General features: G+C 38.2%; 1 protein-coding gene across 1 annotated transcript in view; it reads right to left on the bottom strand.

The window, feature by feature from the left end:
• Positions 1–17,761, bottom strand: part of Gabat (4-aminobutyrate aminotransferase) — a 36,520-nt gene that overhangs the window by 3,865 nt on the left and 14,894 nt on the right. The window contains exons 2-8 of the mRNA XM_045741714.2: positions 13,298–13,443; positions 7,352–7,519; positions 5,989–6,069; positions 4,306–4,504; positions 2,993–3,165; positions 2,323–2,460; positions 894–1,051 (exon numbers count right to left, since the gene is read on the bottom strand). Coding sequence (XP_045597670.1) covers positions 894–1,051; positions 2,323–2,460; positions 2,993–3,165; positions 4,306–4,504; positions 5,989–6,069; positions 7,352–7,519; positions 13,298–13,443 — 1,063 coding nt within the window. The remainder of the gene's footprint in view (positions 1–893; positions 1,052–2,322; positions 2,461–2,992; positions 3,166–4,305; positions 4,505–5,988; positions 6,070–7,351; positions 7,520–13,297; positions 13,444–17,761) is intronic.

Below are 17,761 nucleotides of genomic sequence, written 5' to 3' on the forward strand. Positions count from 1 at the left end.
CAGGGTTATAAATCCATGGAACTGCTTACTCGCCAAAGTCATAAATTCCAAAATATTGCTGCAATTCACAATCCAATTGATAAAATCATAAGGACAAATGGGGAACTTCTGACAAGCCACCGACGTCCTGTCCTTACCGAGACCACTATGGAGATGGTGGCCCTCAGGTTAACGTGGATAAGTAATCTGTGCATGCAATGAGGTGCTGCATGAGAGACATGGCAGGACAAGACTGAAGCACAGGACTCCCCATGGTACAGGTTAGGAGTGAATGCTATGCTTCCTAGCCTAGCAAAATGTGTAACTTTTCAAATGTTTATATGAAAGCATTATTTGTATCGTTCACAGTTTCGAGAGGATGTAACATTTTCCTCGGTAGTGGAAGCAGCCCTAAGAACCAAGACAGTCTGATCCATTATGTGATGACTTCTTATTTTCATATTGTGAGAAAATTAAGATGGATGCCCTGCCCAATCTATACTTTTTCCCTTATCACAGGGTATGCAGTAATATGTGTATCAACTCCCAAAACTCATTCAGAACTTTCCCTCCATGATTATTATATTTCAGCACCAATAACTTGATGTTTTTTCTATAGTAGTTATTGCTTCACATGTAAGTTCAAACAAAGTACTTTTCTTTATATATAGCTTGATCTTGCAATCTCTTTTTACAGAATTGAGAAACAAAACCGTGACACAATGTAAACTTGGCAGTCTCAGTCCTTAATTGAAATGCTGCTCTCACATATGTAGCATAGCCTAACTCCCTTTTCCACCCACTGATTGACAACACCTTTCTCTTTCATTTGCCAATTATGAGATTTTCATTTACAATAACCTAAAAAATGAATTGCAGTACAGTATTACCAAATATTTTAGTGCGAACTTTACCTGAATTCTTTCTTACAGAAAAATCCCCCTGTCAACATCTTCTTGCTGAATGTGACAACATCTGGAGCTTCTGGCAAGTCAAAGTGTTCATGACACCAGAATTTGCCTGTTGGACCACATCCAGTTTGAACCTCATCAATAAGCAGCGCTGCACCAGTCTATAAAGAAAAAATAATTTCATTATATCCAGCCTGGCACATCACTTATAATATTTTAATTATATTTTGTCATTAATTCTGAATAATTTGAGGTTTTATGATCAGGCCTAGCATAGATTTGCATAATTGTAGAATCTAACCCTTTACATTTTCATTAAAATTATCTTACTCACAAATGGAGGATTATTTGCTAGGGTTTCACGAGTTTTGGCGCATGTGTAGTGTGTGTATGCATCGATGCATGCACAGTCTTCAAGGAATATTTGAAAGCACTGTCCAAGTCTTGACTCACTGTTCTTATTAAATTACCAAGGTGCACACAGTACTCTGGTTGTCAAGGCAGAGAATGGAGCACCCACTAGGTGGATGAGGCAGAGCACCACCCTCTACCTCAGCAGCCAATGTGCACATCATATTCTACGTTGGCAACAGGTGGGTACGCTGTCCTCCACCTCGGCAGCCAACAGGCGTCCTTGTCTTCTGACTCGGAAACCAATTTGAGGTTTTATGATCAGGCCTAGCATAGATTTGCATTAGTGTTACCATGTGTAGTGTACATAAGTTGCCGAGGCAAGGTACAGTGCACTCACTATTGCTAAGGTATAGGACATGCCCACTTATTTTTGAGTCAATACTGTATGTGTGCAAGCTGGTTACCAAGGTAGAGGACTATGTGCATAGTGTCGTCACTTTCAACAACCAGCATGCACTCACCAGCCTCTGGCAACCACAGTATAGAATGCCTGTTAATTGCCAAGGTAAAGGAGAGTGTGTACACCATTTTCTGCTCGGGCAACCAGTGGATGCTCTGTTCTCTGGCTGCCAAGGTAGAGGATGAGGTGTACGCTTCCTTGGCAACCAACACACACCATGGACTGTGATTCATCAACCCACATACAATGCCATCTCTGATCATGAAGCGCACACACATTCTCTGCCAATTTCAAACTTTAATAGTTAGGTTTTTCTCGACACACAATTGGGAATCCCAGGCGGGACAGAAATGGTTCAGTGCATTTCCTTTCACCTAATACCTGTTCACCCAGCAGTAAATAAATACTAGGAAGTTAGTCAACTGTTGAAGAGTTGCATCCTGGGAAGGGTTAATAGTTCAATGTTGGAGGAACCTTGATGTAAACCTCGCACACACAGGCTGCCTGTCCCCAGCAAAAATGAAATTATTCGACATGAAGTTTCAACAAGCTTTTTCCCTTTGTCTATACTGTTAGCACATTTTTAAGTACCATACTTGAAATGTTAGCATACAGTACCCTTTTTCCTATTTGTTGCAGTTCTTGGAAGAACTGTGGCGAGGCATGATTATCCCCACCCTCTGCCTGGATAGGCTCGATCACAATGCCTGCCACTGGCTTTCCCCGGCTGTTGAATTTGTGGATAAGATCTTCAACCTGAAAAATAATGTCTTAATAAATGGATATATTTATTTTAAAAACTTGTTCCCAATCATTTAATAAGATTAAGAAAAATTTGTGTAATTCATAAATAATAGATTTTAATAAAAAAATCGTCCACAGTGGAAGTTAAACAAAATTATTAGAGAAATCTGATGTGGCAGGAATAGTTTTGAATGCATAATGAAGGATCACAATCTGAAATTGTAATTGATATATAATACAGTGCTGTATACTAATGTGTAATAGGGCAGAGACAATAAAAAAAAAAAAATAGTCAAGCTCAATTTTTGTTTTACTGCTGTAAGTTTGTAAAAGATGCTGGGCATGGTATACATACTACTTGAAACCTCTATATTTTTAAATGTGAATATTTTACTAAAAAATTTAAGCAGTATACAGTACTTGGCAATTATCTTACATGAACATACTGTTCAGTGCTATGGTAACCCTAACACTTAATCATGTTAAAGTATACATGTCCAGATTACAGGTAAATATGACACTCTTATTAATATGGTTAACTTACTTCTTCCAGGCACTTCTTATCCTCCTCTTGGTTTTCCCGAACATGTTCCTCAAGGGGGTACTTGTATCGAGGGAACGTTGCAACTGGCCAGTCCATGGACGGAATATCCAACTTGTGAATTTCTTTGGAGTGGGTAGTGGCCAGACATCCCATTGTTCTCCCATGAAAGGCACCTATTGGAAGAAATTTAATACCTGCTTGTAATACTAAAATAATGATGTTCGTGATTTATGCGAGGTAAAACTCGATGGAAAACATTACTAATTTACTCTGTGGACATTGACAAGAATCTAAGAATTAAAAGTAAATGAATCTTTGAAAATAGCGTAGCTAGTTGGAGCAAGTGGTAAAAAAAAAAAAAAAAAATCCTGTTTTGAGTCACTTGAAAAGTGCTTTTATAAGCAGATCATTTGACTCCTCCCAAATGTATCACAGACTCAGTTTCTACTGCTGAAAGATGGATTTTAAATTTTAATTGAATATTAGCATCTTGCAATGCTTGTGAACACTATCAATCCTTTACGTAGCCCTCTATGCACACATCTTACTGCCTCAATCTTCCTAACCAGCACTTTCATTGCACGAGCCACTTTCCTCCAATGATTAATTTTTTAACAAGTACAGTACTCACAATTAGTAACTCTTTAGATAAAACTTACAGAGTAACCTTTGCTGAATTTTACATAATACTGTACAGTTGTAAAAGTTGGGTTCAGTTTGAAATAATGTAGAAATAAGCATATACTGGACTTTACAATAATTCTGAGTTTAAGATAAATAACCCCTTTCATTTGGAGAGATATTCACCGTATTTCCAACCCTTCACCAATTGGCTCTCCCTCACACAGTTTCTATAATTCTTAACATTTCAACGACGTATGGGGGTCAACTATAATTGCCAGATAAGTTGATACAGTAACTGCCTTTCATGGCAACTAATTTTATAATTTTCTGAAGTCCAACCATGTTTTTCACATCATAAGCAACATCAGATACTGGTAGCTGTTATACTATAACTGGTTGGTAGAGCTATATTTATCAACCAAAGTTCCAAGTCTATGCCTAGAAAAACAAATTTGCCCAATAAACTATGAAATTACAGTATTAAAGTGTTAGTCATACCACTATAGCACTAAACCTAAAAAACTTAATACTGTACATATACAGTACCAAATGAACTACAGTACTTTTCTAATCATTAGCACTATGACACACAACTAAAACTCCTGTAACAATACTGTAGTTTCAAGAATCTGCCGCAGTAATTATTTTAAAGATGATTGCTACAGAGTACAAACTTGTGTGTATCATACCTTTAAAAGAAAGCAATGAGTAAGTGGGACATCCAGGTGGCTGATTCATCATACAGCTGTCCAATTCTTCCTGGGTGAAGGCAACATTCTCACCACGTTCCTTGGCGCGATACCATATGCATATAGCCTTGAAAGCATTCTCATTACTACAGGAACCACAGGACATTGTGTACAGTTGATTCAGGCCCTTTGGTGCTATCTAAAAAAAAAAAAAAATTAATAAAATTCTTGCTAAATATTCTAGTCCAGTGTCAGATAGTATTCTGATAACTACAGTTTGTACATTTGTGACATGAAACACTGTTAAACAAAACAAATATAGAAAGCATTGAGTGTAATGAAATGTCCCTTTTGCAACATGGAAGACATTACAGAAGAATCTGATATGGAGGGAACAGATTGATTAACTCCCACTTGTACCAGTCTACAGGGAAAGAATTCATCACAAATTCTTGTGATCAGGAAATGGAGCAACATACATCTGGGGCTTGTGTTTCTATGCTGACATAAACAGATCAACCTGTGGACACTAAACATATCCAGAGAAAGGAGGCTCTGTCCACCTATCATGCCATCAAAATTGGATAGAACCCGGAGAGGCCATTCACTGGCATGTTCGAGACTGAATATGAACTGCATTCGGGAAGCCGTGAGAAGCCAGAAGTGAAGTTGTCCTCAGAGTCCACCCCAACAGCAGGAGAGATCGGGCGTCACTTTGTTTAGGCAGTAGTCGATAGGGAGGCAATCCAAATGAAGGCAAATGACTGAATCATGCCAGTAACAGATTACCAAAGTTCCATCCAAACCACCACTAATTCTGATTATGATACAGTATAAACCTGGTAAATTTGCAGCAACCACAAATCCTGGCCAGTGTGGTGATGGCAGGAAACCAAACCCCAGCAAAAACCCAATACATCTGTAAACAGCTCGAGTAACAGAACTGGTGGACACTAAGGAACGAAACACTGAAGAGGAAAGTGATGATGCAGAATGTCCCCAAGACAAAACAGCATAACTGTGCATTGCCAGTGCAGAAGTCAATACAACACAGTCACCCACATGTGGCCCAGAGGATATCCCAGGCATAAGAGTGCTTAAGCTCTCTATTACCAATCCAGCCCCCTGCTCAACACCAATTGAACATGGGGTGAGTAAATGTAACAGGGTTGACTATGAGTGGGAGGCTGCCCTGTATCCAAGGCCAATCCCAACCAAGTGAGAAATTGAGCTGGCTCCAGCTTGGATTTCTTTAAATTCCTAGAGATATACCTGGAGAGGGTTTCAGGATTTTTTCAATTCCCCAAGGCCTGGCCCTGGCCTGGGGGCCAGGCTTGACTGCATTGGCAAGGAAGCTAATGCTGGCCAGTATTCAAAGGACCAGTCTCCTGGCCAACAGGCACACTGCCACTGGAAACCCACCCTCAAAAATATACTTATCAAGATAAACCAGAACTTGACTTCAGTGTAGTGGAGAATATGCTCAGTTGTGACTTTGTTTACTCTCCAGCACTACACTCTTATATGGCATCATTAGAGTATCTGTCATTGTGGAACCAGTATACTGTAATTATATTCCTGAAAAATAGCTAACCAGACGTCAAACTAGTATCACGCTGAAAGATTTTCAAAATAAAAACTGAGTAAATCAAGGAAGTAGAGAAGTGGACAATGTGTGCTTACTTTGAGGAGGGAGTTTTTCAGCCGATCTACCCAGTCTGCTCCTGGGAATACCCCCAAAGCTGGCCGGTTAATGAATAATTTCTGAAGGAAAAAATGCAGTTAACACACAAGAAATATTAGTCAATTCTCATATGAATATAAGAAACAAATTAGCATATATGTGATAGGATTTTAATTTAAGAATCAGGGAGCCAATAAAGAAGTACATTGTATTACAACTTGGGAACTCATTCAAAGCAATAATACAATAGAATTCTAATTGCTTATGATTGGCTGCCAAATTTGTGTATATGTATTGAATACCCTTTACTGTGACTCAGCGCACAGATGACATTTCAAGTATCTGCAGATTGTAGCACCAGCAAATAGAATGCCATTTAATGTCCAAATTGAGAATCCTAGCACAAGTTATGATAAAAAATTATAATACAGTACTCCAGAAGCAGCAGTGTACTTGCTTTGTATACAGTTACTTTCCTGTACACCCTATGCAAATCAAAAGCCTATTAATCACTTTTATTACTGTATATGGGAAAATAGGATTTTATTAGAGCTACAAAAGTTCACTATCTGGGCTGGCGCTATGTAACTTCTCTGAACTTTCCCTGCCACTGGCTTATCAGGGTCATCTTGAATATGCTAGATTTCCATGACTTTATATCCATAAGATTAAGAGGATACCGTAGTTAATTGCTTTTAAGACTCGATAACCAATGTGAGTAATATAATGTATTTTATGAATTAAATACATATACTGTAAAATTTTTGGCAAATACTGGATGCTTCTATACTTGTTTCTTGCATTTATGATAGTGAATGCACTGGGAACATCTATTGCCTGGTATTGAGTTACCTGGACCACATTCTCAATTAGAAAATAGACAATTATTTTTATGGCTTTTAATTTTTTGTAAAACATATTTGTAATTAATTTTCATGGTATGGAAAGTATACACCATTTTTTTGTCTTAGAAATACAGATGCACGTAAGTTTCATAATGTAGATGTAATTAATATTGGAAAATGCAAATTTAGTGTTGTAGCCCCTATATAAACCACAAACAAATATGGTTAGGTTAGGTTTTATTAGCAACAAACATAAAACCTTTTCAGGTTTGTTCAAAATCAATAGTACCAAATTCTACTTTCTAATTGTCCATTGTGTCAAAAGAGTATACAGTGTATATGATTGTCCACATCATTACTTTAAGTACTATCTAAACAGGTGGATGGGGCTGGAAAATATTACTTTACTGTATATAGTAAAATACTGAACTTTTGAAAGTTCTTTATTTATATTAGTCAGACCAACACATTCCGTATGCTTACAGGGAGAACGAACAAATTACACTACCGTACTTACAATGTTGCTGGGGTCATTTAAAATCTTAAGAAGATCTGGATGGCTGTAACCAAGAGGGATTGAAGAGATTTGGGTGTAGACGTCAAGTAGAATGTTTCCATCGATGTCCATCAAGTAGTTTCCCAAACTTCGCTCATAGTCCACGAACAGTTGTACAGCACCCGACTCCTGCCAGTAGTGAAGCGTGATGTGTCAAGCCCAGCCTGGAGGCCAAGCCCCAGCTCCACAACTTTAATTCTGCATAGCATAACACACCTGTCAAAGCCCCAGATCTTCCAAGTTGCTGGCTACTCTATGTGGAAGGAATGTATGCAAGGCTACAATATATCGTGTTGATCAACACTAGCATGTTAATTATTTACTGTACACCCAAAAGGTAAAGCTACAATAATCTACAATCCAGCAGGTTCATATTTAGTGCTTGTACTGTACTGTGCAGCTGTATGTCTTTTTACCTCTACAATGTGACCAACTCGACTTTAAAGAAAAACATTTGCAAATCTAAAATATGATAGCAAGCAGTATGAGTGAGATTCTTATTTCTAGTTTTCTGGTTACAATAATAGATGAAATGGACATGAAAATAAAGCATAACAGCTTAAGAGTGCCCACTTCAACAAATGCTTACACTAACGTCACATTTTACTCTGCATATTTTATCACCAGTAGTAGACAAATGATATGAACAGCAATACCCTCAAAGATTTTAATTATATAAATGCATGTTTGTGACTGAAGAGATTAAATAATTAAAGTACAGTACCTGTATATATAATGTAATACAAATGGAGCATTGATTGTGTTAAATTATTTAATGAGCCAGTATTTTTGTGGCTCCCTTAACCAACCCTTACATGGTCCACCCAGGACACCCATCAATGCTAGGGTCTATGTGACCTGCCATGCCACCATGACACGAGGCTTCAGATGGCCTTGCCATGTAATTGAGGCAAGAAGACAGTGGAGAGTACTCTTTCTCAACCAGCCACTGATAGTTCGACTCGCTATATACAAACACACACACCCCTCCAAGCATTAAATGGAAACTTAAGGAATACCAATTAATCATGCAAACTACCATAAACAAATTGAAATTATCCTTCACAACAACAGGTGTCAGCGGCAAATTGCACCACAGGGTCGAAGATGCTAGCAATCACCCACTTAATGCCCTGACTACCCCCAACATGTACAGGGATAAAGTAACAAAAAGGCAAGTACTGAAACAGAGAAGAGCATTTCCTACCAATGCTTTATTTCTGAGATAAAGTTGTTCCCATGGCCACAAGCTACAGAGTACACAAACTGAGACTTACCCAGGCATCATGCATGCCACAGAAGGACCATAGGGATAATAAAAAGGCACTTATGATCACTGACGTTGGCTACCACAAAGATGTCAGATAGAAGAAAGTTAGCTCAGGGTGATACTGTACATACCACAAAAAGGACAAGGCATATACAGGAAATACCAAAAGGTAAACATTGCAGTTTAACCTATAATAGATTAAACTATAATAGGTTAAACCCCCTTCCTCCTTTTCCACCATGGATATCAGAAGTAGTCGTGGCACAAATGAAGCCAGTGAATGGGGGCATATATAAAATCATGAACTACAGAGTAAGCCCTGGGCTGACTATGCCTAACTACTTCATGCAACAACTAGAGGAGAAAAGCCTTGGAACAAGAGGTTAATGCTCCAGTATTATGGTAGAGAACCTTCATACAAGTCACATTATTATGACTTCTCTCCATACAGTATAGTTAATTTTAACGACTTAGAACAAATGAATATACACTACTATAGTTAATAATGAGAAATATTGGTAAAGGTATTATATTTATTTTTAGTTGTACTTATGTTCTTATATTTAAAAACATTAATTAATAAAGCCCTTGACAAAAATGAGTTTCCGATTGGACTCTTCATTGACCTAAGAAAAGCCTTTGATACTGTTAATCACAACTACCTCTTACTTAAACTCCAGCATTATGGAATCCGAGGCCTTGCCCTTGACTAGATCCGATCCTATCTTAGTGACAGACACCAATATGTAACCATCAATGATACAACTTCTTCCACTCTACCAATTACCGTTGGAGTGCCACAGGGCAGCATCTTAGGACCTCTTCTATTTCTTATATATACAGTATAAACGATCTGCCTAATGTCTCTAATATTCTCAAACCTATATTGTTTGCTGACGATACTACCCTTATCTACTCAAACCTCAACCCACATACACTAAATAATGTTGTGAATAATGAATTAAAAAAAGTCCACTTATGGATGTCAACGAACAAACTAACATTAAACATCGAAAAGACTTACTACATCTTATTTGGAAGCAAATCATCAAATGCAATTCAGCTACAGATAGACAACATTAACATCAGTAATAAAAATGATGGCAAGTTTCTTGGCCTATTCCTAGACAAGAGACTCAACTTCAGCACCCACATTCAACACATAACTAAGAAAGTCTCTAAGACAGTTGGTATACTATCCAAAATCAGATATTATGTTCCTAACTCTGCTCTCCTCTCACTATATTATGCACTAATCTACCCCTATCTTAATTATGGTATCTGTGCATGGGGGTCTACCACTGCAAACCACCTTAAGCCCATCATCACACAGCAAAAATCTGCTATCAGAATAATAACTAACTCTGCTTTCAGACAACACTCAGCTCCCTTGTTTAAATCCCTAAACTTGCTAAATATTAACTCCCTCCACACATTCTCTTGTGTCAACTACATTTACAAAACCCTGTTCTTAAATGCAAACCATGCTCTGAAACTCTCCCTGGACAGATGTAATAGGACCCATTATCACCACACCAGAAATAAATATCTCTTTGATATCCCCAGGGTCAAACTTAATCTGTGTAAACACTATGCAAATTAAGGGACCTAGTCTATGGAACTCACTCCCTAGTGAATTGAAAAACTGTAAAACTTTTGCCTTATTTAAAAGCAAAACCAAAAAGTACCTAACTTCATCTATTTAGTTTCCTACACTGAGCTTTAAATTTGCTCTGTACCTAGTGTTACCCAATCTCCTAATTTTTATGTAATATCAAACAACCTTATCATTGTGTTCATTGCTGTCTTCTTTTATGTGCTAGCCATATGCTGTATTGCGACTACCAATTTTTGTCAACTACCATTCAAGCTGTCATTGCAATCAATCTTATATTGTTTCTGCTGTATTGTGCCTACCAATTTGTTGTCAACTACCATTTTAAGCTGTCATTGCAATCAATCATAGCTACCTATGTGCTTTAATTTACTGTACCTATAATTTTCTCTCATCTTTTTTTTTCATTCCATGTAATCTGTTATTTTTTTGTCTATAAATTTTGCAAGTATTTACCTCCTTAAAATTTTCTTAGATTAAGGACCTGCCCGAAACGCTGCGCGTGCTAGTGGCTTTACAAGACTGTAATTACCATATTTGTATCCTCACATTCCTTATGTACATTCTTGTACAGGTATATGCATAAATAAATAAATAAATAAATAAATAAAATAAATAAAGGCAATATATATGTGAGAGTGATGGAGTGTTTAAAGGATAGATTAGTACTGTACTGTACCCGTATATGAGTGACTGGGTAGACCAATAGGAGCTGCCTTCCATGGCCCAACAGACCTTCTCTAGTTTCATTTATTATGTTATTTATGCAAAGTGGGTACTTCCCGGTATTTAGAATAAGACAGCATCGAGAAGGACACTATGATGAGGGTACAGTAACAAGAAAACGGCTGGAAACCATGGCTGATTTAGCTACTTTGAAGCCAACAAAATACTGTAATGTGATGGAAAACTCTAACTTTGATAGCTTTGGGAAAAGTACCTGAACCACAGGGAAGTGGTAAAGAAAATTCCACTGATTCTAGTCCAGATGAAATGTGTCCAATGCAAAGTTTCTTGATTAGGAAATGGCCTTATATGGAGCGAGAGTCATCTATTCCAAGTCATGGTGAAAATATTCACCTATGGGCACCCAAAAAGCACTTTTATCAACAGAAAGGAGGCCCTATCATCAAAATTTGATGAAAAAAGGAGAGGCTATCCATGAGCATGTTCAAGTCTCCACAAATGGGAACCATACTAAAACTAAAACTCCCAAGAAGCCAGAATGTTACAGCTTCCCTCAATTAAACTTTCTCAATTCAGGCACCAAACCCCACAAGAGGTGTGCCAATGCCATCCAGGCCATCACAAATTCCTTCAACACGCCACAATGTAGGACAGAAAACAGGAAATGCTTTTTCACCCATAGGATGGTAAAGCCATGGTAAACCTACCTGCCAAAGACGACAAAAAACTGCTGGGTTTTATAATGCAGTTACAATACAACAATACAATACAATTTTATTTAGGTAAGGTACATACATACAATAAATATTTACAAGGATTGTTTAACTTATAGGTATAGCTAGTACATACAATGCCTAAAGCCACTATTACGCAAAGCGTTTCGGGCATGATAAACTTAAATGACAAGCTTAATACTAATTGAGCATAATGAGTAGAATGAAAACAAGAAATGAAAACATAGATGAAAAAGCAGCACAAATACAATTATGTCGACAAACAGCGCTCTTTAAAGAAAAAAACAGACATTGGTTGACAATAGAAGGGTAAGGTAGGTTACAGGGAATTTATTAGGTATAGCTTCGCTTTTAACTTAAACTGGTTGAGAGAGGTACAGTCTTTAACATGGTTGGGAAGGTCATTCCACATTCTGGGCCCCTTGATTTGTAGAGCATTTCTAGTTTGATTAAGTCGTACTCTAGGAATATCAAAACTGTATTTATTTCTGGTGTGATGCTCATGGGTTCTGATACAACCTTCTATGAAGCTTTTGAGATCAGGATTGGCATTATAGTTTAGCGTTTTATATATGTATAATACACATGAGAGAATGTGCAGTGACTTAATGTCTAACATATTCAGAGATTTAAGTAGGGGTACAGAGTGATGTCTGGGGCCAGAATTGGATATTGTCCTAATAGCAGCTTTGTGTTGAGTAATTAGAGGACGTAAGTGATTTTGGGTAGTAGAGCCCCAAGCACAAATACCATAGTTGAGATATGGATAGATAAGGGAGTAATAGAGAGTCACCAGGGCAGGGCGTGGTACATAATATCTGATCTTAGAAAGAATGCCCACAGTTTTCGAAACTTTTTTTGATATGTTTAGAATGTGTCCCTGGAAATTAAGCTTGTGGTCAATGAGAATGCCAAGGAATTTGCCATCTAATTTGTTACAAATTTGGGTATTGTTTATTTTGAGATTTATTTGATTAGAGGATTTATTGCCAAACAGAATATAAAAGGTTTTGTCAATGTTAAGGGTGAGTTTGTTGGCAGTTAGCCACAGATGGACTTTATTTAGCTCAGTATTTACTGTGGCATTTAGAGCAAGGGGATCAGGACTGGAGTAAATGAAGGTTGTGTCGTCAGCAAATAGAATTGGTTTGAGGTGTTGGGAGGCATTTGGAAGGTCATTAATGTAGATGAGAAAGAGGAGAGGGCCAAGTATGCTGCCCTGGAAAAGATCATCAAGGCAAATGAGGGGACCTTTGACAAGTCGCCGGCTTCCTGTCCTCGTAACTAGTATTAATGGCCCTCAGGTAAATTCTGGTAATATGTAACTGGCAAAGCCACAGGGACAACCTTCCCTAGTCTGCATGGTAATGGGTGAAGATGAAGTGCCAGCCAAGGTCGTGTGCAACCCATGACAAAGTCCTAGGAATGGAGAAGGCTAGCACCATGAAATTATCCTGAAAACCTCAAAAATGAAAACGAAGAACAGCCATCATGGCAATATGTTGAGGCCAGAAATTGGTAATTCTAAAATTGTGGATAGCAACCCCACCTTCAGTCTCTCCCACCCCTCCCATTCCACCATCACTCAGAGTTAGCCACACCTGGATCTGTGAGAGTTCCTGAAGCTTCTGGTTTGAGATAGGTCCTGGAATAGTCTTCGTGACAACTTTGGGGCTTGAGGGTTCATTGGGAATGAAGGAGTTGCTGGAGTCATCTTTAGATGCTGTATGCTGTCCCCGAACACTGCCTGCGAGAGTAGGAATGCATTTCAAATCATACTCCAATAAATTATAGTACTAACTTATGCATTTAATTTATATATAACCTGTATCTAGACATTTATACCAATGGAGTTTTGAATTATTACACTTTGTGGGGTAAATATATTTATTGGATATCATAACGTATTATTATAATACAGTGCCAGTATTTGTTAAACCCAAGTGTACTTGATATCCATAAGACTGAAATGCAATACTAATCCTGACCACAAACTTCTTAAGAGGGTTGCAACAGAACCCCATGAACACCACATAACAAATATTTATTTGATATTCCAAGAGTATGACTCAACCAAAGCAGAACTGCCATACAAATGAAGTCAATTTGTGTTTGCTGTTATTATGAATTACCTGCTTTACCTTTAGTATTACAGAAAATTGTGTATCCTTTGCAACAATTTCTTAACAATTTATATACATTACACAGTATTTGCTCACTTCTTGTATATTATTATGTATTACCCCAAAACGTAAAATCAACACACATTATCTTATTGTTTCCAAAATGCTGCATGTAAATAGTGGCCTTATATTATATACAAATACTGTACTGTACCTAAAAAAGGTCTCTAATCTGATCCAGTGCATGTTATACCTGAACTTGAATTACGTTAGCATTTGCATTATTATTATTATTGATTAGAATTTTAGTCTTATGATGGTGTAACTGGTGGACTACATTAACATTTAATAACATGTATAATTAGAAAATCAGTAGGAGCCACGAGGAGGATTTGAACCTGCACACTTGGTACTCCCAAGCCCACATTGGCAGTACCAAGTGTGTACTGCTGTCAGGGACATTAAATCCGTACTTGGGTTTATTGAGTCCCCCCCCCCCATCCATCTCCAGGTCAACTATACTGACCTTTCCCAAGATGCAGAGCCAGGACCAAAGAGTCAAAGTTCAACACCACAAACAACTAGGTGAGTACAACAACTGTTTAACTCCCGGGTATCTATCTACTGCTAAGTGAACATAAGCATCAGGTGGAAGCAAATGTGTCCAACCATTTCTGTACTGCCCAGGGGATCACCAAAGTTATTTGTGTAGTTCCAACATAGGGTCCCAGTAGTACGGTCAGGGTCGTTCTCGATTCTCAGTCCTGAATTCCGGGTTCGAATCGCGAGCGGGAGAAAATAATTGGGCGCATTTCCTATCACCTTTATTTATTTTCTTTATTTATTTGTGTGTATATATTATATATTTATTTGTGTGTCTACAAAACTGATAATATCTGATATCTGATAATATTCTACAAAACCAAGAAGACTTCCGAACTCCTTATCAAAAACAGCCCGAAGCCGACGGAGAACCCTCTACAGCAGTCAAGCGTTGTATACATGTACACTTGCCCCCACGAAGGATGTAACCTTCAATGTAAGTACATAGGTATGACGTCGACCAAGCTGACGAGGCGTTTGACATGCCATCTTCAATCTGGTGCCCCTAGGAATCACATGAGACAAGCCCATGACATTACTCTAACAAGAGAAATGTTGAACAAGAATACTTGCATAATAGACAAAACCCAAGATTCAAGAAGATTACAAATTCTTGAGGCAATTCACATAAGAATAGAGCGACCTACCATGAACACCCAAATCACGGAACTATTTACTCTACCCACCATGAGAGTAAGGACAAGACAAGAACATATCGATGCCAACACAGAAGACAATGTCCAACATAACAGGCCAATTACACTGGATTAATCTTTGTGTTTAGATAGGAGATGCCTCGTATGGGCCAATAAGCCTTCTGCAGCCCCTATGTTTATCCCTTATGTATCTCCCCATGTTTTCACCTTCATTGTATTATCACCTGACCTAATGCGGGTATAAAATCAACTAGTATTGTAAGATCTGTTCACTTGAGAATGAACCATGGAGGTTCGAAACGTCGTACAAATTATACAAATAAGTGTAAAACACTCTTTAGTAAATCACTTCTTTTCTTCACCTTAAAAGTACGAAAATGAGTTTTGGAGAACTCCTATTTCAATTAAGCCCTGATGCTAAGAAAATAGTTAGAGGGATAGAAGCCCTAAACCAGAAAATAATAAATACAGAATATGCGGTCATATTCAATGAAACATGTTTGAAAGAAAACCTGCTGCCAGTATACACCAATATATATATATATATATATATATATATATATATATATATATATGTCGTACCTAGTAGCCAGAACTCACTTTTTGGCCTACTATTCAAGGCCCGATTTGCCTAATAAGCCAAGTTTTCCTGAATTAATATATTTACTATAATTTTTTTCTTATGAAATGATAAAGCAACCCTTTTCTCTATGTATGAGGTCAATTTTTTTTTATTGGAGTTAAAATTAACGTAGATATATGACCGAACCTAACCAACCCTACCTAACCTAACCTAACCTATATTTATAGGTAAGGTTAGGTTAGGTAGCCAAAAAAGCTAGGTTAGGTTAGGTAGGTTAGGTAGACGAAAAAACATTAATTCATGAAAACTTGGCTTATTAGGCAAATCGGGCCTTGAATAGTAGGCTGAGAAGTGCGTTCTGGCTATTAGGTACGACATATATATATATATATATATATATATATATATATATATATATATATATATATATATATATATATATATATATATATATATATATATATATATATATATATATATAAAAGCGACTAATAATCGCTACGGACCTTCACCAGTTTCCTCTGGCTTCATCCTGGCCAGGCATAGTTCACCATCTTTCGGGTCCCAACATGTCTGCTCATGGTACTTGCCGACTGCACGCGTGACCCGCTGATCGGCCCTGGAGCCTCCTGGCAAGTCCCGGGCCTGTGCCCCCCCACCCCCCTGCAACAGCAGGGGTGCATATAATATATTTATATATAATAAATTTTTTGTGATCATTGTATATGCAACAATGATCACAAAAACACTGATCCAAGTATACGGAAAACCACATTTGAAAAATAGAGAATGCTTAACGTGTTTTCGGTTAATTCGCCTTCATCAGAGCAAAGTAGAATGAAGGAGCGCTTTTTTCAGGAGGAGAGCAGGCAGTCCTCCCTGCCATGGGGACCTAATGCGTCTGTTCACCTAGCAGCAAGTAGGCAACCAGCAGGAGTGTATGTGTAATTCGACCTGGGAGCTTGGCCCTCGATAAAAGCCTAAACATATCAATTATGACACTAGCTTGCCACACATGTCAGTTGCTTAATTTAGAGACCGTACATGGGGTCAGTCTCGAACCCATTATTGATGTAACGATATACATTCAATTTTTTAGTAGCTCATCAAGACTAATTTCCTTAGTTTTGAATTTTGGGGTTCAGTTCCTGAGCCCATTATGTGCCTCTGTAACCTTTTCCACTACAACCAAAAGGATGGGTATGGGGTGAATAATAAATGAACTAAACTACCTCTGTTCCGCTCGGGTATCGAACCGGTAATCCCCGACTCTGAGGTATTGGCAAGAGATGGCGTTTTTTAATGCAATCTTCCAGTCTCGGATCGAAACGTGTGCCAGACTTGCAGGCGTCTCCTTTACTTTTGTGAGAAGAGTTTTCGGAAACCACTCTCAATATTCTTCAAATTCATCAGAGTACATCCTCCCCTCGTTTATTCATTTGCAGGAAAGTGAAGTAGATTACATTTTACACATTTTGTCGAGTACACGTGGTACATGGTGGTAAAGTAACTATTAACACGCATTATAGTGAAGAAGAGGGAGGGGTGGGGCAAGAAGCCATACACGGAAGGTGCCTCAGTGAACGCATCAGGTGGTGGCACAGGCATCCCTTGTTGTGAGTACATACCGGCAGACACCCCGGTCCCATCACACCACCTGCTGCTGCTGCTGCTGCACCAGGCAATGTTAAAGGTGCGTTATCCAGCCTCTCGCCGCATTCGCCGGCAACAACCCTCCCTCCCTCCCTCCCTCCACTTGATGCTTGTCTCCAGCTGATTTCTACATTGCTTCATCTTCATCCCTCTCATCTTTCTCCTGATCATCATTCATCCTGCTGATTATCATTACTCTCCTTTCACATAACTTTTCCCTCTTCTTCATCACTACCTTAATTTCTCTTGTTCGGTATCCAGGTACCAAAGAACTGGGTTGTCATATTTTAGGCATAGAATGAGTGTTTTATATTGTTTCCTTCACTTTTCCAGTTCATCCCTTGCCGTGTATCACTACATACGCTGCGGGTCTACAATAAACTACGTCTCAGCATGAATTCAAGTTCAAGTTCAAGTATGTTTATTGATCAGCATGAATTTACCAGA

Source organism: Procambarus clarkii, chromosome 40 (genome assembly GCF_040958095.1).
Source record: "Procambarus clarkii isolate CNS0578487 chromosome 40, FALCON_Pclarkii_2.0, whole genome shotgun sequence".
In the NCBI taxonomy this organism is placed as follows: Eukaryota; Metazoa; Arthropoda; class Malacostraca; order Decapoda; family Cambaridae; genus Procambarus; species Procambarus clarkii.